We start from the raw sequence: 23846 nt of genomic DNA on the forward strand, positions 1-23846 counted from the left end.
AATGTAATGCTCCAGATTCTCAACTAGCTCAAAGGAAGGTCAATTTTATAGCTCCTCTAAACAGCAAAACTGTTTACAGCGGTGCTAACATAATTGCACAAGGGTTTTCAAGTGGTTTCTAATCATCCATTAGCCTTCTAGCACAGTTAGCAAACACAATGTACCATTAGAATACTGGAGTGATGGTTGCTGGAAATGGGCCTCTATACACCTATGTAGATATTGCATTAAAAACCAGACGTTTGTAGCTAGAATAGTCATTTACAACATTAACAATGTATAGAGTGTATTTCTGAGTAATTTAATGTTATCTTCATTGAAAAAAACTGTGCTTTTCTTTAAAAAATAAGGAAATTTCTAAGTGACCCTAAACTTTTGAAAGGTAGTATGTGTATATATATATATATACACACACACACACACACACAATATATATATATATATATATATATATATATATATATATATATATATATATATATATATATATATATATATATAAAGTTGCAAAAAAAGTGTTTTTTTCACATTTTTTTGTGATTTGTCTGCTCATAATAAAAATTTAAAACACAGAATTAATTAAACTAATCTAGATAATGAAAGCCTTATACGTCTTGTATAAAACAAAGTAAAAATAGTTGTGATATTCAAAGTGGTTGCAAAGATATTATCGTTTAAAGAAGTGCACATCAAAAATGGAAAATTTGACCTGGACAAAGGGGCAAATAACCCTTGGTCATGAAAGGATTAAAGAAGACCTCCAGAGAAAAAACAACTTCTCATGTCTGCACCCCCCACCTGACTGTATACCACACTCTATACTTCTTTTATGTATACTGTACTTAAATAACTGCTGCCTTGTCGGTGCTTTAAAAAAGCCTCCATCTTGATTCTTATATTTCCCCAGCTTTCTCTTCCTCTCTGCTTTGCTATAATCCCATGATGCTTTATCACAGCTTTACATGACCAGCTAAAGAACATACCATTTCTGCATGCTGGCGGACGCGGATTATAAAGCTCTCTATATTCTCCTGAATAAGCTGAGAAACCATAAGTATACAGACAGGGAGGCTGCACTATATTCTTCTACATTATACCAGTGTGACAGGAACCTGTCTAAGTATCAGTCGTAGCTGATGATAGAAGTTTCTGTCCCCCCTTTGCAAAACTAGTGGTACAGGAACTGCTGAAGCCTGTGATGGGTGACACACAGATCTCTACAGACTCAAGTAGAGAAAGTAGTCACCGAGCCTGATACACACTGCTGCTAAGCAACCATCCCAGTCTGATATATAGAGATAGAAGCAGCAAGAAAAATAACAGGTGAGAGACCGACACATGGAAAACCATAATGGTGCACATGGGAAAATTTCGTTTTGCCCGTTCTGTCCCTTTAAAATATGTTGGGGGGTTGTTTGTTGCTTTTTTGTTTTTTTTTTACAATATAAGTCAAAGTGCAGTCGAATGGTTTTTGAAAAGAGTTGGCTATAATTGATATAAGAAAAAAAAAAGTATACATTAACTGTATTCAAAACTGTGGTATGAATAGCTGAAAACAAAGGATCCACTGAGCAACTAATTTTTTATAATACAGATCTATTCTGCAGCAATTGACATAGGATGAGTTCATTGACATCAGTTCTCTCCTCAGTACAGCTTTAAAATGATCAATTTAAGGGCTAATTTTTAAAGCGGATCTCATGAAAACCCCCTGTTTTGGGCAGTATATGTGTGGCAGTTACCTAATAACTTTCTTTATCTCAATAGTGGTTTAATTTTTTTGTAGTTTAGAATTAAATTATAATGGTTTCAGCTAAGAACCGACTTCCTGCTGGGTTTGTGGTGGGCTTCTGCTTAATGACAGCTGCAAATCAGAACAGGCAGAGCTACAGCGCATCTAAAGAATGGATGAAATACAGAAGTTTAATCCTATAACGAGACAAAAGGTGGATTTAAGCCTCCCATTAGAGAATACAAAAACAGGGAAATGACTCCACCAATCTTCCTTTGCAAAAGTTTTAATAAAATCTTCCCCCAATGTTTCTCCAATACACGTACTAGCACTTTACCAGTAAAATAGAAGGGGACCATGCTGGACTTTAAAAAATCTGAGATTCAGAGTGGTTACCTCAGGCGGTTGGTATTAAGCTGCATGAATTCAGGCTCTATGCTTCCAAAACACTCCCAATGAATAATATCAATAAGAAACACTCAATGCACAACTTTAATCCTGGGGGAAAACCAATGCAAACTAGCAGAGAACATATAAACGCTTTGTGGATGTTGCCTGAAGAGTCACAGTGGTACAAAATGGGGCGTAGCTATAGAGGTAGAAGTCACACCCAGACCCTGGTGCCCGGAATTCAAGTTACACCTCCGCCTACCAGGCAGCGTTGATATTTAAACAATTGCTTACCACTGGCTACAACCATTAGGAGTGTCGAATTGCCCAGCCTTTGATGCACACTCATTCCATGTTTCTTTCAGCCCCTTGTCTTCACAGCACACCTAACTTTTTGCATCCTGTAGGGAGTGCCTGACGTTTTTACAAACTAAGCAGAGAAGTGTGTTTTAGTATGGGCAAACTCCCTGTGTGCCTGCTTGGGGACTACATTACTGCCTGCAAACGGTTAAGAAAACTATTGACAAAGTATTATACAACATAGCTTTACAGGTTCTTGGCTTTGGAGTGCAAGCAGTCACATGATCAGTTTTCCATTGAGACTAGACATAGAAGCGCGTTGGATTGGTGAAGGTACAGCTGATGTAGAAGAAAAATTCTAACCACAGTACAGAGTCCAAGTAGCTAAAGGGGTTATGTGGCAACCGAAAATTATTAAGAGTGCACTCACTGCAATATGGGAGTACATTCGCGAATATACATTCCGGTCTCTGTCGCGCCGATTATGAGATTTTTATAGCGCTAGTGGAGGACCGGAAGTCTAGCTGCACTGTCTTCTTTCATGACGACACGAATCTTCGTCATGTGACCAGCCCCGCTGTACTCTACGTACAAGCAGTAGCAGTAGTGAAGCAATTACATAGAGAACAGCAGGGCCGGTCACATGGCGAAGTCATGTCGTTATCAAGGAAGACTGTGCAACTAGACTTCCTATCCCCCGCCAGCGCTATAAAAAAATCTATGAAAATGTCAGAATCAGCGCGACGGGGGACCGGAATATATATTAGCGAGTTTACTCACATACTTCAGTGACTATACTGCTAATACTTTTTGCTCCCCACATAACCATTTTAAGGATGGCACAATATTTTATGGTTTGCAGAGCAGACCATATTGTATGACTTCACTACTTGAGGAGGTTGCGATCACCGGCTTCTATATTATAGATTACAGATTCAGATTACATTTAGATTTAAATTAAATTAGTTATTTATAGGAAACATTACAACTGCTTTTACTCTATTATGGAGCACCTAGCAAGACTAGAGCTGGATGGGAACATGGGATGCAATGTCATCATAAGGCAACATGACATCCTATCGTAGCCGAAGTAGTAAGCCAAATCCATCTACAAATTGATTATTTGCAATGTGACTGCAAAATAAACTCCACCATAAACTGTTTATTTCAATGGGGCGAGGAAAATAAGCCGCTGCAAGACATCTCTGGCCGCAGTTAATTGCCAATGAGAGCAAAGGATCAGGCATGTTGAAAACCAACATGCCCGATTCTACTTTCTCCTGGCATCTGCCATAGGGGGACAGCTGAGGAGACTCTCATGTACATTAGATAGTCACCTGATCCTAAAACCAATGGGGTTGGTCGACTTATGTAATATGTGTAGGAAGCTTTAGAAGAGTTGGTATCAACTTGGCTGAAGGAGACAGATGTTAGCTATGTAGCCCTAAGCTAAATGCTACGAGCACTACTTAGCATTATAAACAATAACGAAGAAACACATTGTCCATGTGTGATATACATAGCAGGACAAACATTGTCCGCCAAGATTTAGCGCAAAAACTAAGCTAGTTCATATTTTGCATAATCTTAAGATATAGAGCTTTCGAAAAATGTGATGATGTAAAAGGAAAAATAATGCAATACATCTATAACAATTTCAATAACCTAAACCAAAATTTAAAAATCAGGAACCCTTGCACCCTCACTTGGTTAATAAAACAAAAATAAAAAATGGCAGAAACATACAAAAAAAATGTGCCATGTGCTGAATTTCAGATGTACGGGACCACTTCAAGCTAATTGCATTGGAAGTTTTTTGTTTCTCTTTAAATGAACATTATCTTACCATTTGTCTGGTTTGTCCATGGTTAGGAATACCTAACAAACATGAAAAAAATTGATTTGGTAAGACATTGTTTCTGAGTAGTTCCTGCAAATTTCATTTCACAAACATTTCAAACAATGTTAAAAATAACAACATATACTGCACTGTGTACACAATAGTACATAATAATACACCAGTTAGTAATGTATCCTACAAGCTCATGGTTCTAGCAGTGCTCACTACCCAACCCACAAGCTTACAAATAGTGGTGTCTATGTCCAGTGTAACTAAAGTCACTGCTTCTATGTAATGGCTATTTACAAACATCCTACATTTGAAAGTTCAGTCAACCACCTGTACACACAACTAGAACGCAGACAATTTGGGCACGCACAATGTGGCAGATACAGTAGTACTCCTGTCCCAGGGATTGGGTCAGCCTATGAAGTAATGTATGGGAAAATAAGGGGTTGGCATGGCTCTAGAGCAAATATGGTGGATGTAAGACAACTAGGGATACAATAGAGAGTATATTATATTAGCATTTGTACATGGGACAACATATTAGCCATTTATTTGTGAAGTGGACAATTCCACTGGTCTGTAGACTATGGACTTAGAACGGAATATGCCATGTCTTAAGCTAGGGTCACACATAGTCGTGGAAAAATAATAGGATTGTTTTTCTTTGGGAAACGAGGATGGGGATGACCTTTGGGCCAACGCAAAAAGTTTGACATGGAGCCCTACCCACAAAAGGGTGGTTGCAGTGTTTCAGCAGCATAGTATGTATTATGCAGCTAGATCAATGTGTATAAAGTGGATGGATTTGCGGTCCATGTCTATATTTTTTAAAGTTTGGCGTATTTGCACATTTTGTACCCCTCATTTTTTTTGTTTTGCCTTGGTACCAGCACTTCCCCATTTGGTCCCGGTGTTTTTAAATAGTAGGAGACTATATAAGAGACCACATGAAAAGGTGAGTGTTTTTCATATGTTCACTTGGTTGTATAGTGACCCAGAGTCAAGGTGACTTACCCTGGCAGCAGAGGTGCTGGAGGGCTTCTGTGTTGCTAGCCCTGTGGAAGCTGTGTTGCATAACGTATTGCTGCACTTAAAGGGCTTGTCTAGTTTGGGGGCTGTTTTATATCCCGATGACCCATCCACAGTATAAGTCATCAGTATATGATTTGTGGGGATCTGACACCCGGCCCCCGCACCGATCAACTGCTCTAGCTACCTCCTGGGTGCCGTGGAGGTATGCAGGTATGGAGCTATGCAGTGGTCGGTGCAGTTAGGAGAAGGCACCGGCCACAGTATAGCAGCTGTGCTGCAACTATGCTCCTATTCAAGTAAAGGAGGCTTTTGCTTCTAGCACCGACCACTATATAGCTTACGGCGCCCGGACGTAGCTAGAATAGCTGATCGGTGCGGGGGCTGGGTGTCGGTGTACTGATGATTTACTCTGTGGATAGGTCATCAGGATAAAAAACAGTCCCCAGCCTGGACAACCCGTTTAACAGAGTAGGGACCAATTTAAAAGAAATAGCTATGAAGTGGCAAGTGGGCTCATACAGTTTGGTCAAAATGTTAACAAAGAACCTTGTTCTTGTTCAGACTATATTGGTGGGGGGGGGGAGAAACAGACTGTGGGGAGAGAACTAGACAACAGGATAAGGAGATCCTTTTGTTACAAAACAGCAGTGTAAATAAAAATGCCCAAATAATGCAAAATAATCACATTTCTGATAATAAAATTGAAAAACTGAAAGGCAAGTTAAAGTGTATGTTCACAAATGCCAAAAGTCTAGCAAGCAAAATGGGGGAGCTGGAGGCCTTGGTACTGGAAGAAAATATAGATATAGTTGGTGCTGCTGAAACTTGGCTGAACTCTTCACATGACTGGGCTGTAAATCTACAGAGTTTTACACGGTTTCGGAAAGACAGGGCGAATAGGAAAGGTGGTGGTGTATGTCTGTATGTGAGAAGCGATATGAAGGCGGTGGTGTATGTATGTATGTGAGAAGCGATATGAAGGAGAGTGTGAAAGAGACAATATTGGGTGACGATTGTGAGGAGGTAGAAACCTTGTGGGTGGAATTACAAAGGGAGGTAAACACTGAAAAAAATTACTTTTGGTGTAATCTATAGCCCCCCCCCAATATAACTGGGGAGATGGAATGTCAGCTATATAAACAGATGGAGCGGGCTGCACAGGCTGGTACTGTAGCGATAATGGGAGATTTTAATTACCGGGATATTAATTGGTGTCATGGTTCGGCTTCAACTGCAAATGGAAGACATTTCCTCAACCTGTTGCAGGAAAATTTTATGGCCCAGTTTGTGGAAGACCCGACTAGAGGTGAAGCTCTGTTTGATCTGGTCATTTCTAATAATGCAGAGCTTGTTGGGAATGTCAATGTTCGTAAAAACAGTGATCATAATATAGTTACATATTACCTATACTGTAAAAAACAAACACAGGCTGGGAGGGCAAAAATACTTAATTTTAAGAAAGCCAATTTCCCCAGGATGAGGGCTTCAATTCAAGATATAGACTGGGAAGAACGAACGTTAAATAATGGTACAAATGATAAATGGGAGATTTTCAAATCTACTTTGGGTAATTATAGTGCAAAATGTATTCCTATAGGTAACAAGTATAAACGACTAAAATTAAATCCCACATGGCTTACTCCTTCTGTAAAAAGGGCAATACATGACAAAAAAAGGGCATTTGAAAAATACATCGGGGGGTACAGCTGTAGCGTTTGTAAATTATAAGCGTAATAAAATCTGTAAAAATTGAATAAAATTAGCAAAAATACAAAATGAAAGGCAGGTGGCCAAGGATAGTAAAACAAATCCCAAACAATTCTTCAAGTATATAAATGCAAAAAAGCCAAGGTCTAAATGGGTCCTTCAGCTCTGTATATACAATAGAAGAAAAAGTAGCTGATGTAGCTGGTGCCAGTGCTGTTAATATATCAGTTGATATACTGAATTGGATGAATGTAGATATGGTCCAAGCTAAATTAAATTAAATAAATGTGCACAAGGCCCCGGGACCAGATGGGTTACACCCTAGAGTTCTTAAGGAGATTAGTTCAGTTATTTCTGTCCCCCTTTTCATAATATTCAAAGATTCTCTAGTGACTGGTATAGTGCCAAGGGACTGGCGCAGGGCAAATGCGGTGCCTATTTTCAAAAAGGGCTCTAGGTCTTCCCCGGGTAATTATAGACCAGTAAGCTTAACATCCATTGTGGGGAAAATGTTTGAGGGGCTATTGAGGGACTATATACAGGATTATGTGACAAAAAATAGTATTACAAGTGACAGCCAGCACGGTTTTACTAAGGACAGAAGCTGTCAAACTAACCTGATCTGTTTTTATGAAGAGGTGAGCAGAAGCCTAGATAGAGGAGCCGCTGTGGATATAGTGTTTTGGACTTTGCAAAGGTATTTGACACTGTCCCTCGTAGACATCTAATGGGTAAATTAAGGACTATAGGTTTAGAAAATATAGTTTGCAATTGGATTGAGAACTGGCTCAAGGACCGTATCCAGAGAGTTGTGGTAAATGATTCCTACTCTGAATGGTCCCCGGTTATAGGTGGTGTACCACAGGGTTCAGTGCTGGGACCACTATTATTCAACTTATTTATTAATGATATAGAGGATGGGATTAATAGCACTATTTGGGTATGTTCACACGGCTTATTTACGGACGTAATTCGGGCGTTTTCCACCTCGATTTACGTCCGAAAATGCAGCTTGATAGCGTCGGCAAACATCTGCCCATTCATTTGAATGTGTCTTACGATGTTCTGTTCCGACGGTCATTTTATTTATGCCCCGCTGTCAAAAGGCGGGGCGTAAATAGACGCCCGCATCAACGAAGTGCCTGTCACTTCTTCTGACGTTAAATGGAGCAGTTTTCCATTGACTCCATGGAAAAACAGCTCCATTTATGTCCGTAATTGACGCAGCGAAAAAGCGCCTGCACTTGCCATGACGGCTGAAATTACAGAGCTGTTTTCTCCTGAAAACAGCCCCGTAATTTCTGCCGTAACGGACGCTGCCGTGTGAACATACCCTTTCTATTTTTGTAGATGACACCGAGCTATGTAATATAGTTCAGTCTATGGAAGATGTTCATGAATTGCAAGCGGATTTAAACAAACTAAGTGTTTGGGCATCCAGTTGGCAAATGAAGTTTAATGTAGATAAATGTAAAGTTATGCACCTGGGTACGAACAACCTGCATGCATCATATGTCCCTAGGGGGAGCTACACTGGGGGAGTCACTTGTTGAGAAGGATCTGGGTGTACTTGTAAATCATAAACTAAATAACAGCATGCAATGTCAATCAGCTGCTTCAAAGGCCAGCAGGATATTGTCGTGTATTAAAAGAGGCATGGACTCGCGGGACAGGGATGTAATATTACCACTTTACAAAGCATTAGTGAGGCCTCATCTAGAATATGCAGTTCAGTTCTGGGCTCCAGTTCATAGAAAGAATGCCCTGGAGTTGGAAAAAATACAAAGAAGAGCAACGAAGCTAATAAGGGGCATGGAGAATCTAAGTTATGAGGAAAGATTAAAATAATTAAACCTATTTAGCCTTGAAAAAAGACGACTAATGGGGGACATGATTAACTTATATAAATATATGAATGGCACATACAAAAAATATGGTGAAATTCTGTTCCATGTAAAACCCCCTCAAAAAACAAGGGGGCACTCACTCCGTCTGGAGAAAAAAAGGTTCAACCTGCAGAGGCGACAAGTCTTCTTTACTGTGAGAACTGTGAATCTATGGAATAGTCTACCGCAGGAGCTGGTCACAGCAGGGACAGCAGATGGCTTTAAAAAAGGCTTAGATAATTTTCTAGAACAAAAAAATATTAGCTCCTATGTGTAGAAATGTTTTACTTCCCTTTTCCCATCCCTTGGTTGAACTTGGACATGTGTCTTTTTTCTGCCGTACTAACTATGTAACCTCATGTTCATGTACCAGCAATAGATTACTGTATATAAAGTGGATGTGTGGTTCTACAATTTGGCGTATTTGCATAATATGTATTCCAACCAGAAATGATTGATGCAGAGAGAGTTGGCAAGGGACAACAGATAAAACAGATACCAATGGTGCAGGGGACTAAAATATTAGATAATGTAATTCGTAACTAGGGCTACAGATGGCAAACTGTATTTTGTTTTTCTGGTACATGTGTTGATTTTAATCCATAAATCAAAGTGTTGGGTGTGGCCAGGTATGACCAAAATGACATAGGACCTCCAAAGTAGTATTTTCTGTAATACTAAGGTAAGAAATGTACGTAAAGGTTGTTACATTTAGAAAGGGTTTTCGGCAGAGCTGGCCAGGTATCTCAGTAGGCTAGGAGCTTTAGGTCAACAATCTGCTACAACAATCACAAGGCTTCTGAACAAGTTATTCTAGGAGCATTTCCTAAAACCATTTTTATTTTATTTTTTCCAAACCTGCATTTCTATTTGGTAGCAGGTTTCACTATGTGTTGTGGTGCAGTCCAGAGTCGCACCACAACCACAAAGTCTGAACATGGCCTTATGGTATGAAGCAAGTGTTGCTTGGAGGACATATTGGAAATTCCACAATGGTAGTACAGGGGCAGAAACCCTAAGGCCTGATTTACACGAGCGTGTGCGTTTTGCGCACGCAAAAAACACGGCGTTTTGCGTGCGCAAAATGCACTTAACCGCTGCGTGTGTCATCAGTGTATGATGCGCGGCTGCGAGATTTTCTCGCAGCCGCCATTTTGACACTCCGTTTGGATGTATGTAAACAGAAAAGCACGTGGTGCTTTTCTGTTTACATTCAGAGAATGAAAGCTGTTGCGCGAATGTGTGCGTGACTTCAATGGGTGCGTGATGCGCAAAAAACGCAGAAATATAGAACATGTCGTGAGTTTTACGCCGCGGACTCACGCTGCGCAAAACTCACTGACTGTCTGCACTGCCCCATAGCCTAATATAGGTGCGTACGACACGCGTGAAAAGCACGCACGTATATTATACTCGTGTAAATGATGCCTAATTCATATATTCAGTCATTATTATTAAGATATAAAGATAAAATTCATTTAAAACGACCCTCCAGTCCGAGTGTCACCAAGAGAGATGCCAAGCTGTATTCAGCCTCCGCATATTATTTCTGCGAAAATCACGGTAGGACCAAAAAACTGCTACCAAGATCATAGCGCGTGTCATGAAGATGGATGTCACCATAAGTTCAGACTTATGGCTCAGATCCATGGCACATAGGGTGAAGAGCTAGTCTGAAAACGCAGGCAGAGGATGGCGACGTCATTCACCAATGTGACCACCCACATAACATTGCAGAGCTGGGCAAAAAAGTAACACTGGATCAAGATTGAATTTATTATTCAGGACAATGCACTCTAACAGGGGTACCACTCTGATCAAATAAAAGAAACATGGCATAGTGCAGAATACATTTCTTATATAATTCTACAACTATTGGCACAGAAACATCCACAATTCATTTGGAGAGAGATAAATTACATTTACAATAATTCCATGATTCTCCTGTGAGGTGTAATGTAATTTCCCTACTGCTCCTTTCTTCAATTACCCCAGAGCCCTTTTTTAAATGGAAACCACTGCGACGCTCAGCTGATCTCCACAGGTCCAGTTTAACTGACCCCCATCCACCTCGGCAAAGAAGGTGAATTTTCATAAATGGACAAGTTATTTACCAGACCTCAACCATATTGAGCATGTTTTTCATATACTGAGGTCAAAACTAAAGTCAGGAAGACCCACAAACAAGCAGCCACTATTCAGTGGCTGCAGTAAAGACAAAGCATCTCAAGGGGGGGGGGGGGGGGACTCAGTATTTGGTGATTGATGTCCATGGGTTCCAGACTTTACTCAATGACTGCAAAGGTTTTACTTCCAAGTATTAAATATAATCATTATATTTATAGTAATGTTAGTTTATCCAATTACTTTTCAGCCTGTGAAAATAGAGGGAATGTGTAAAAAAAAAATCCCATCTTTATTGTTCATATCCATTGTGGTGGTGTACAGAGGCTGAATGATGAAAATGGTGTCCCTGTCCAAATACTTCTGGACTTAACTGTACAAACATGTATATACACAGAAATACATAAAAGGGCAATGGGTGTTCAAGCGTTTGTTCAGGTTTATGTATACTAGACAGACACCAGACACAGCCCATGGGCAAGTGTGGCACTGCTTCTACCAGAAAGAGAGACCTATTTTGTAATCCCAGGCAAAATTTTAAGCAATCTCCAGGTCAAGAAATGAAGGTGCACATGGAGAACAGGTGGCAGGTCTGCCCCTGCTCAGACAAACAGACCAAACAGCAGTTGTATTCACAAATGTGACTGTAGAAACCGTACCAAAAAAAGTCCTCCTTAAAAGGGTATTAATATTATTTCTCCCCTGCACTGTGACCGCACCACATGTATGGCAATAGTCACAATTGCAGTTGTGATGTTTCCTTGAACGTGTTTTTAACCCTTTCAGGACCAAGCTCATTTTGTTAGTGGAAAAATGTGGTCAATAAAGTCATTGCTAATTTGTGAAAACCACCAAAATTTGCAACAATTATGATTTTTCTAAATTTTAAATGTATCTGCATGTAAAACAGATAGTAACTATTTTGTGTGGTAATGCTATTTCACATATTCCATATGTCTACTTTATATTTGCATAGTTTTTTTTTACATTATTTTGTTTTTCTAGGACGTTACAAGGCTTAGAACTTTAGCAGCAATTTCTCACATTTTAAAGAAAATTTCAAAAGGCTATTTTTCAAGGACCAGTTCAGTTGTGAAGTGGCTTTGAGGGCCTTATGTACTAGATAGACCCCATAAAATCACCCCATTTTAAAAACTGCACCCTCAAAGTATTTAAAACAGCATTCCTAAAGTTTGTTAACCCTTTAGGCGTTTCACAGGAATTAAAGCAAAGTAAAAGGGAAATTTACAAATTAATTTTTTGCCGAAATTAATTTTGTAATAATTTTTTTCTGGAACAGCAGGTTTTACCAGAGAAACACAGCTCAATATTTATTGCCCAGATTCTGCAGTTTTTAGAAATATCCAACATGTGGTCCTAGTGTGCTAATAGACAAACACAGGCCTAAGAAGCAAAAGAGCACCTACAGGATTTTGGGGCCTCCTTTTTTTAGAATATATTTTAGGCACCATGTCAGGTTTGAAGAGGTCTTGTGGTGCCAAAACAGTGGAAGCTCCCCAAAAGTGACAGGGTTTTGGAAACACACCTCAAGGAATTTATCTAGGGGTATAGTTAGCATCTTGAACAAACAGGTCCTTTGCTATATTTATTGGAATTTGTCTGTGAAAATAATTTTCTATTTTTTCAGAAAAAAAGATTTTCAATTCTTACAAGGAAAAAAAAAAGCATAAAAAGCACCTCAAAATTTGTAAATCAATTTCTCCTGACTACGGAAATACGCCATATGTGGTAATAAACTGCTACTTGGACCTACAGTAGGACTGAGAAGCGAAGGAGCAATATTTTGGCTTTTGGAGCTCAAAATTAGCTGGAATGGTTTTCGGGTGTCATGTCGCATTTGCAAACCCCCTTAGAGACCAAAACAGTGGAAACCCCGCAAAAGTGACCCCATTTGGGAAACTACACCCCTAAGGAATCTATCTAGGGTTATAGTGAGCATTTAGACCCCACACGTCTTTTGCAGAATTTATTATAATTAGGTCGTGAAAATGAATATCAACATTTTTTCCACAAAAATGTTGAATTTTTTCATTTTCACAAAGGACAAAGGAGGAAAAGCACCCCCACCATTTGTAAAGCAATTTCTCCCAGTAAGAAATACCCCACGAGGTCATAAATGGTTTTTCATTACAAATGCTTTAACCCTTTCAGGACTGATCCATTTTTTGCTTTTCCATTTTAGTTTTTCACTCCCCGCATTCCATGAGCCATAACTTTTTTATTTTTCCGTCAATAGAGTGGTGTGAGGGCTTATTTATTGCGGGAGGAGTTGTAGTTTCTAGTGACACCATTTAAAGTACCATTTAATGTACTGGAAAACTGAAAATAAAATTCTTCGCAGGCTGAAATTGGAAAAAGCTGCGATTCCTCCAGTATTTTTTAGGTTTCGCTGTCAGTAAAAACTACAGCTTAAATTTTTTCTGGGACGTAATACGATTAAGGTGATACCAAATGTATACACTTTTTCTTAGATTTTACTACTTTTACAAAGTAAAAACTATTTGTTAAAAAAAACCAACGTTTTGTTTCACCACATTCAGAGAGCCATAACTTTTTTATTTTTTGGTCGATTGAGTGGTGTGAGGGCTTATTTTTTGCGGGTTGAGCTGTAGTCTTTATTGGTACCCTTTTTTGTACATACGACATTTTGATCATTTTTTTGTATGTAAAAAAATTGATTTTGGCTTTTTAAATTATTTTTTACAGCGTGCACCATGCGAGTTAAATAATGGTATACTGTAATAGTTTGGACTTTTACGGATGCAGTGATACCAATTTTGTTTATTTTATTTACATTACTTTAGAGGAAAAGGTGTGCAGAGTACATTGGGGGATAATAAGAGGGTATAATAATTCAGTAAATAAATAATTCATAGATATGTGGCCAGTGTCGCACTGATAAATGGTGGCCGATCTTAACCACTTTTGGAACGCTCTGCACAATTTCTGTCGCTATATTCTGAGAGACGGAATTTTTTTGGAGGGACAATCTGTAGTTTTCATTGGTACCACATTGGGGTGAATGCGATTTTTTTGATCACTTTTTATTCTATTTTTTTTTGGCAAGCAAGGTAAATTGACATTTTGTCCTTTTTTTTTTTTACAGTGTTTACCCTTCGCTATAAATTACATTTTACTTTATTCTGCGGGTCGGTATGATTACGCAATACCATATGTATATAGTTTGTTTTAGGTTTTGTGGTGTTTGCGCAATAAAATCACTTTTCAATAAAATAATAAATTTTTTGTGTCATCATATTCTGAGAGCCATAACTTTTTTTATTTTTCAGTCCAAAAAGCTGTGTAAGGGCTTGTTTTTTGCGGAACGGGTTTTAGTTTTTATTGATACTATTTTGGGGTACATGCGACATTTTGATCACTTTTTATTCTAGATTTTGGGAGGGGTGGTGACCAAAAAAAGAATGATTCTGGCATTGTTTTCAATTATTTTTTTTTCCCATGGGGGAAAAATATATATTTTTTATAGTTTGGGTCGTTAAGAATGCGGTGATACCAAATATGTGTATTTTAACATTTTTATTTTTTTCCTATAACAAGACTTATTATAGGAAAAAAAATCATTTTTTGATTTTGGAACATTTAACTTATTTTTACACTTTTATAAAACATTTTTATTACTTTTTTTTTCACTTGAAGACCTGCAGTACTGATAGCTGCTATAATACATTACACTACCTAGGTAGTGTAATGTATTATAAACTGTCAGTGTGACGCTAAGGGCTTATTCAGACAAATGGGATATACGTCCGTGCAATGCACGGACCAATATTAGTCTATGGGGCCGTGCAGACAGGTGCGTGATTTTTACACTGCGTGAGTCCGCAGCGAAAAACTCACGACATGACCGTTCTTTGAGCATATTTCGCGCATCGCACCCATTGAAGTCAATGGGTGCGTGAAAACCACGCGCACCACACGGAAGCACTTCCGTGGGACGCGCGTGATTCGCGCAACAGCTGTCAAAAGGATGAATGAAAACAGAAAAGCACCACGTGCTTTTCTGTTTACAAACATCCAAACGAAGTGTCATAATGATGGCGGCTGTGCGAAAAGCACGCAGCCGCGCATCATATGGAACTGACACACGGAGCGGTCAAGTGCCTTTTACGCGCGCAAAACGCCACTTTTTTGCGCGCGCAAAACGCACACGCTCGTGTGAATCCGGCCTAAGAGTCACATTGAAAGAAAGCCTATGAGGAGCAGCTGGAGGCTTCTGTGCATGACAGACCGGGAGGCCGTTGAATGGCCTCCGGTTTTTCCATGACAATCGATGGCAGCACACACGATCGGTCCCCCGGAAAGTTTGTTGTAGCAAAAAACGTTCCAGTTTGTTGCTACAACAAACTTTCCCTGCGATCACATGATCGGGAGCTGAACCAATCAGGTCCCGATCATGTCTCTGGGGCCAGAGGCAGGTAACAGCGCGATCCGGATGTCAGTGCTACTCTGAGACACCCGATCACGCTTTTAACACCCATCGTGAATTCATGTCGGCGCTGCACAGAGCCTATCAAGTGCCGACGTGAATTTACGGTGGGTGGTCGGAAAGCAGTTAAATGCATGGCTGAAGTCTTGGTGTAGAGGAGAAGGCTTTGGGTTCCTAGAGCATTGGGCTGACTTTTGGGGTGCAAACTGTATTCTGCAGATGATTTGCACCTAAATGGAAGGTGGTCCGCTGTAATGGGGGGGGGAGAGAATTCTGGCAGGGGTGGGGCGGAGGTCAATGTAGAAAATAAAGGGGTACTTAGGTTAGAGAGGGGTCAGACTATATTGGTGGGGGAGAGGGACTAGACAACAATGTTCGAAAACAACAATGAAAATAAAAATGCCCAAATAATGTCAAATAATCACATTTCTGAAACCAAACATGGCAATTTGAAATGCAAGTTAAAGTGAATGTTCACAAATGGCAGAAGTCTAGCAAGCAAAATGGGGGGGCTAGAGGCCTTGGTAATGGAGGAACATATTGATATAGTTGGTGTTGCTGAAACATGGCTGGACTCTTCACATCACTGGGCTGTAAGTCTACAGGGTTTTACACTGTTTCGAAAAGACAGGACAAATAGGAAAGGTGGTGGTGTATGTCTGTATGTAAGAAGTGATATGAAGGCGAATGTAAAAGAGACAATAGTGGGTGAAGATTGTGAGAAGGTTAAAACCTTGTGGTGGGAATTACACTGAAAAAACAATTCCTAATATTAATTGGTGTCAACTGCCAAGGAGAGACATTTCCTCAACCTGTTGCAGGAAAATTTTACGGCCCAGTTTGTGGAAGACCCGACTAGAGGTGAAGCTCTGTTGCATCTGGTCATTGCTAATAATGCAGAGCTTATTGGGAATGTCAATGTTCGTGAAAACCTTGGTAACAGTGATCACAATATAGTTATATTTTACCTATAATGTAAAAAACAAAAACAGGCTGGGAGGGCAAAATCACTTAATTTTAAGAAGGCCAATTTCCCCAGGATGAGGGCTGCAATTCAGGATATAGACTGGGAAGAAAGTATGTCAAATAATGGGACAAACGATAAATTGGAGATCTTAAAATCTACTTTGGGTAATTATAGTGCAACATTTATTCCTATAGGTAACAAGTATAAACTAAAATTAAACCCCACATGGCTTACACCTTCTGTAAAAAGGGCAATACATGACAAAAAAAAAGGGCATTTGAAAAATACAAATCTGAGGGCACAGCTGTAGCCTTGGTAAATTATAAAGAGCTTAATAAAATGTGCAAAAAAAGTAATAAAATCGTCAAAAATACAAAATGAAAGGCAAGTGGCCAAAGATAGTAAAACAAATCCCAAATAATCTTCAAGTATGTAAATGCAAAAAAGCCAAGGTCTGAACATGTAGGACCCCTAGATAGTGGTAATGGGGAGTTGGTCACATGAAATGAAGAGAAGGCAGAGTTACTAAATGGGTTCTTTAGCTCTGTATATACAACAGAAGAAAGAGCAGGTGATGTAGCCGGTGCCAGTGCTGTTAATACATCGATTAATATACTAAATTGATTGAATGTAGATATGGTCTGTAGCGGCCATGGCCGCGAGCCGTCTGGTTTACTTACGTCCCAACGCCTGTAGCCATGGATCTGTGAGCGCTGGTCCCCATCTCCTAGGAGACGCCAGCGTTCACTTCCGCTGCGGTCCGCTGTGCCCCGTAGGGTGCGCGCGCACGCTCATGCCCGCTCTTAAAAGGCCAGCACATGAAAACAATAATTATCATCAACTCACATGATTTCCTGGACTATAAGAAGGCCTCTGCCCTTCTGATCCTTGCCTGAGCGTTGTTTGTTGTATCCTAGTTTGTCTAAGCAAATGGTCTCCTAGTGTTTTCCAGGTCCCAGTGTTCCCTGTATCCCGTGCTATCCTGGTCAAGTGTCGTGCTGTGCTGTATTCTACGCCTGTTCTGCTACTCCACGCCTGACGTTTACCTGCTGCCTAGTCCCAGCCGAGCCTGCCTTGCTACTGTCCGAGCTGCCACAGGTACCCTATACGAACTATAGACTGTGACCTGCGCCCTGTTGGCCAGCTGCCATACCGCCAAGGCGGTACAGTCCAGTGGGTCCACGAACCCTACGTAACAGGGTCCAAGCTAAGTTAAATAACATAAATGTGCACAAGGCCCAAGGACCAGATTGGTTACACCCTAGAGTTCTTAAAGAGCTTAGTTCAGTTTTCTCTGCCCCCCTCTTCATAATATTCAGTGATTCTCTAGTGACTGGTATAGTGCGTGGTGCCTATTTTCAAAAAGGTCTGCCCCGGGTAATTATAGACCAGTTAGCTTAACATCAATCGTGGGAAAAATGCTTGAGGGGCTATTGAGGGACTATATACAGGAGTATGTGACAAAAAAAATAATTATAAGTGACAGACAGCACGGTTTTACTAAAGACAAAAGTTGTCAAACCAACCTGATTTGTTTTTATGGAGAGGTGAGCAGAAGCCTAGACAGAGGGGCCGCTGTGGATGTAGTGTTTTTGGACTTTGCAAAGGCATTTGACACTGTCCCTCAGATGTCGAATGAGTAAATTAAGGACTATAGGTTTAAAAAGTATACACCGTGTTCCAAATTATTATGCACATTCGATTTAAGTGTCAAACATTTAATTGTTAGTTTTTCAATTAAACTCATGGATGGTATTGTGTCTTAGGGCTCTTTGGATCATTGTAATCAATCTCAGACACCTGTGATAATTCGTTTTCCAGGTGTGCCCAATCAAAGGAAAACTACTTAAGAAGGACGTTCCACATTATTAAGCAGGCCACAGGTTTCAAGCAATATGGGAAAGAAAAAGGATCTCTCTGCTGCCGAAAAGCGTGAAATAGTGCAATACCTTGGACAAGGTATGAAAACATTGGATATTTCAAGAAAACTTAAGCGTGATCATCGTACTGTGAAAAGATTTATTGCTGATTCAGAGCACAGATGGGTTCGTTCAGATAAAGGCATAATGAAGAAGGTTTCTGCCAGACAAATTAATAGGATTAGGAGAGCAGCTGCTAAAATGCCATTGCAAAGCAGCAAACAGGTATTTGAAGCCGCTGGTGCCTCTGGAGTCCCGCGAACCTCAAGGTGTAGGATCCTCCAGAGGTTTGCAAGTGTGCATAAAGCTATTATTCGGCCACCCCTAAACAATGCGCACAAGCAGAAACGGTTGCAGTGGGCTCAGAAATACATTAAGACTAATTTTCAAACCGTGTTGTTTACTGATGAGTGCCGTGCAACTCTGGATGGTCCAGATGGATGGAGTAGTGGATGGTGGGTGAATGGCCACCATGTCCCAACAAGGCTGCGACGTCAGCAAGGAGGTGGCGGAGTCATGTTTTAGGGTGGAATCATGAGCAGAGAGCTGGTAGGCCCCTTTAGGGTCCCTGACGGTGTGAAAATGACCTCTGCAAAGTACGTAGAGTTTATGACTGACCACTTTCTTCCGTGGTACAAAAAGAAGAACCGTGCCTTCCGTAGCAAAATTATCTTCATGCATGACAATGTCATTGGCTGCTATGGGCATAAAAGGAGAGAAACTCATGGTGTGGCCCCCATGTTACCCTGACCTCAACCCTATTGAGAACCTTTGGAGCATCCTCAAGCAAAATATCTATGAGGGTGGGAGGCAGTTAACATCAAAACAGAAGCTCTGGGAGGCTATTCCGACATCCTAACAAGATATTCAAGCAGCAACTGTCCAAATACTCACAAATTCAATGGATGAAAGAATTGTGAAGGTGATAGAAGGGGTCCTATGTTAACATGTAACTTTGCCTGTTAAGTTTTTTTTGGATTGAAAGAGCTTTTGATTTCTGTAAATATGACCTCCTGATGCTGCAAATTCAACAAATTACAATTTTAGTTCTCTTTACAACCTTTAAAATGTTTTGATCTCTGTTGTGCATAATAATTTGAAACAGTGCATTTTGAGTTTTTTTACTTCTAAAAAAAAAATCTGTTATCATTAGGAGATTTGTTCAATAAAATTTGCATTATACTCCAACGGTTGATGGCTTGAAGATTATACTGTCATTTGCATCGACTATTTAGGAAAATCAGCGAAAAATAACATTTGCATAATAATTTGGAATGCGGTGTAGTTTTTAATTGGATTGAGAATTGGCTCAAGGACCGTATCCTGAGAGTTTTGGTCAATGATTCCAACTATGAATGGTCCCTGGTTATAAGTGGTGTACCCCAAGGTTCTGTGCTGGGACCACTATTATTCAACTATTTTATTAATGATATAGAAAATGCGATTAATAGCACTCTTTCTATTTTTGCAGATGACACCAAGTGTGTCCCTGATGTCACTGATATAGTATCGTTTTGTCGATAGAAGTTGTTCGTAAATTGCAAGCTGATTTGGACACACTAAGTGTTTGGGCATCCCCTTGGCAAATGACATTTAATGTAGATAAATGTAAAGTTATGCATCTGGGTACCAACAACCTGCATGCATCATATGTCCTAGGGGGAGCTATACTGGGGGAGTCACTTGTTGAGAAGGATCTGGGTGTACTTGTAGATCATAAACTAAATAACAGCATGCAATGTCAATCAGCTGCTTCTAAGGCCAGCAAGATATTGTCGAGTATTAAAAGAGGCATGGACTCGTGGGAAAGGGATATAATATTACCACTTTACAAAGCATTAGTGCAGTCTCATCTAGAATATGCAGTTCAGTTCTGGGCTCCAATTCATGGAAAGGATGCCCTGGAGTTGGGAAAAATACAAAGAAGAGCAACTAAGCTAATAAGGGGCATGGAGAATCTAAGTTATGAGGAAAGATTAAAAGAATTAAACCTATTTAGCCTTGAAAAAAGACGACTAAGGGGGGACATGATTAACTTATATAAATATATGAATGGCACATACAAAAAATATGGTGAAATCCTGTTCAATGTAAAACCCCCTCAAAAAATATGGCGGCACTCCCTATGCCTGGGGGAAAAAAAAAAGGTTAAATTTGCAGAGGCGACAAGCTTTCTTTACTGTGAGAACTGTGAATCTATGGAATAGTCTACCACATGAGCTGGTCACAGTAGCTACAATAGATGGTAAAAGCCCCTCCCCACCCCACCTTCACCAGTGTTTTCCTGTACCTACTCGGGGGCAGTCATGAGAGAGGTGAAGGGGCAGATGCTATCGGTCGATCGAGCTACCTTCTTCCTCCTGATGTGTCTGCTGGAGGACTTGTTCTCTTGCGCGGGACCTCATTTGGCCGTTCTCTTGCGCTCCTGTAAAGGGTTAAGCTGGCGGTCTTCTCAATTCGTGGTTTCGGTCTCCTCTAGAAGTTCTCCCTACCCAGTTGATGTCTAGAGAGTGACACAGGATGCCGGGACTCACGCTCATCTGACACAAAAACCGGAAGTCGAGCTTCTCAGTGCCAGATTCAAATTCTCAACCTGTATCTGAGGTCTGCTATAAAGGTAATGAATATTTTTGATTCTTTCCCTGTTTATGTTCCTGGTAGTCAGTATGCCTGAGACTGACATGACCTCACGCTCTGAGTTAGCAGAGCCCAGCGCTACTCCCAGCCCAGTGAGTATTCTGGTCAGAAGATTTTTATTTTGTACGTACAGGGGCATTTATTTATATAACCTTCCTCTGCCTTATTTATTAGGCAGACAATGACCCCTCCCAGAAAAATATGTCAAAGACGCAAATGCGCTATTTCTTCAAAAAAATTATCTGCTACGTACGAAAGAAAACGTTTATGACAGACATGTACTTCCAAAATTCTAGAGGACAAAAAACCATCCTTAGTTCAGGAGTTAAGACAGATGGTATGGGAAAAACCACCTGGATCTAAAGCAAAGAAACAAAAATATGTAGTCTCCTCAGTTTCAGAATCTGATCACTACCAGCATTCAAATTCAGAGGATCCAAGCGAAGTTGACACTTTCTTTACCCCATCTGAGGATGGTAGGAAATATTTTTTCCTCTGAGCACACGGAGACTCATTTAAGAGCCACAAGGAATACGATGAATATTGAAGAAATTAGGGAACAGAGATCCGTGAAGAATGAAATGTTTGCCGGTCTCAGAACAAAAAGAGCAAGTGGTATTCCCAATTCATGAAAACGTTCAGTCCCTTATTAAAAATGAATGGGAAGAACCAGAAAATAAATTATCCATCCCAGGTTAAATTTGTTAACGCTTTCCATTTAGTACTGACGATCATGGGCGGTTTTAGGTACATGCAACCTGTGCAGTCGCACAGGGCGCCAGCTGCAACACTGTAAGGGGGGCGCCAGCAGGTGTGCATGCCCCGCGCCGTGGCTTGGGGCGCCAGTGGGTCAGGTGCCACTCTAAGACTTCACCGACTTCAAAGCTGGCTGCCCCACGCCGCTGCCAAAAATCCCCTCTATGGGTGAATTGCCATGAAGTCACTTCCTCTGCAGTGATTGGTCATTGTGATCACATGATGTATTCTCTATTCAGTAATGTAAACACTCCCTCACTCTTACTGATCTGCGTCCTGAATGACGAGACAGGCGTGATGACATCATTCAGGACGCAAGACAGGGAGGAGACACCGCGCTATCTGCCTGTGCGTTTCCTGGGCTGGTAGGGACACCGAAGAAACGTCTTACTCCAGTAGCACCAGTGGGCAGTGTTTTTGAGGAGCCCAGCAGGTCAGTCACTGAGTGTGGGCTTTAAATGAATATGGGCACTGATGGGGCTCTAAAAAGGGCAATAATAGCAAGTGGGCAGAGGATTCAGTGCCACCTTGGTGCCCATTTGCCACTTATTGCGTCCTTTTTTTCAGTGCACCCTTGATGCCCATTTGCCATTTTCTTCCCCCCTTATTATTTTTTAGTGACATAAGGTGCTAAAGGGACAGTAAATGGCAAATGGGCATCAAGGGGCCACCAAACAGAAAGACGCTAAAGGGGCAATAAGTGGCAAATGGGCACCATGGTGGAACTGAACGACACTAAAGTGTTAATAAATGTCAAATGGGCACAGAATTCAGTGTTTTCATAGTGCACATTGACCATTTTTTGCCCTTTTAAACACAGTTCAGATTACATTAAAAGCTATGTAGAACTTTAACATTTTTATAAAAAAAAAAAAAAGCAAAACAATGTGTATCTGTGAGTTTGGTGAAACTTTGTAATTACAATAAATTATTTTTACTTTTTGAGCTACAGCTGCTTTGTATCTCGTATCCAGAACAGCTGTATCTAGCGCTGAGACTTGAATCTGTCAGGTCAGCAGGTCTTGAGTGCCAGAGACACAGAGATACAGAGACACGCAGGACACGCTATCACTGAACCCGTCAGTGCTTCTGATCTGACTGATACAGGTCTCAGTGCATGATACAGCTGCTCTGTATACAGAATACAAAGCAGCTGTATCTCAAAAAGTTAAAATAATTTTGAACAAAATTTTTTTTATTCAAAAAGGTTTATATTGCCTTTAAAAAGGGGTTGTTAAAATAAAAATAAAGAACTTATAATTACCTCTCTCCTCCCAGACGTACCTGCATTGGCGACTCCCGTCACTTCTGTTTGTATACAATGGTGATATCATGTAGACAATACACCACCACTGTACACACAGAACAGAGATGACAGAAGCCCCCCGTGCAGGAATGTCTGAGAGGAGAGAGGTAAATATGGGCTGCTTTTTTAGGATGCCCTCCTCCAAAGCTGCTACATAAAAAGTTTAAACCCAGACATCCACTTTAACCTATTAATGCTATCCGTTTATTTATGGCGGATGTGCATTCCAACAATATGGCACGTGCCACTGTGTGTTATCTTTGGTGTTACATAGGACTGCAGGTAACACGAATACATTATCTGTAATCAGAGAGTGATCACTGTGTTATCTAGGGTGTTACATAGGACTGCAGGTAACATCTACTATATTATCTGTACTCAGGGCCGGCCTTAGGGGTGTGCGACCTGTGCCTTTGCACAGGGCGCATCACTCCAGCAGGTGGAAGGTGGCGCTGTGCTGGCTCCCTTCCCCTGCTTGTTTTAGATAGCGGCTGTTAATGGCGACAGCGGGCATGAGGGCGCCCATGCCACCTGTCAGGACGGGCCCCCTCATGGCCGGCGGCACCGCTAGCAGCCGCTGCAGCTCCTACGGCTGTAATGACGCCACTATAACAGAGCAGGGAGATATCTCCCTGCTCTGCTATATACCAGCGCCACTGTAGCTCCCTGAAGGAGCGAAATCCCTGTGTGGTCGGGGATTCCGCTCCTGGACGGAGCACTTGATGTCTCTGTCCATATATGAACAGTGACATCAGGGGCAACTCCTGAAGCGG

At 40.7% G+C, this 23846-nt stretch overlaps 1 protein-coding gene across 8 annotated transcripts in view; it reads right to left on the reverse strand.

Annotated features, from left to right (window-relative positions):
* MTA1 (metastasis associated 1) overlaps positions 1–23846 on the reverse strand; it is a 329558-nt gene that overhangs the window by 52948 nt on the left and 252764 nt on the right. For 3 of the 8 annotated variants that reach the window (XM_075844182.1, XM_075844183.1, XM_075844181.1), the window contains exon 18: positions 4269–4300. The exons of the other annotated variants lie outside the window; for them this stretch is intronic. In XM_075844182.1, coding sequence (XP_075700297.1) covers positions 4269–4300 — 32 coding nt within the window. The remainder of the gene's footprint in view (positions 1–4268; positions 4301–23846) is intronic. 8 annotated transcript variants of the gene reach the window in all.

The sequence above is a fragment of the Rhinoderma darwinii genome, chromosome 12 (assembly GCF_050947455.1).
Source record: "Rhinoderma darwinii isolate aRhiDar2 chromosome 12, aRhiDar2.hap1, whole genome shotgun sequence".
Lineage (NCBI taxonomy): Eukaryota > Metazoa > Chordata > Amphibia > Anura > Rhinodermatidae > Rhinoderma > Rhinoderma darwinii.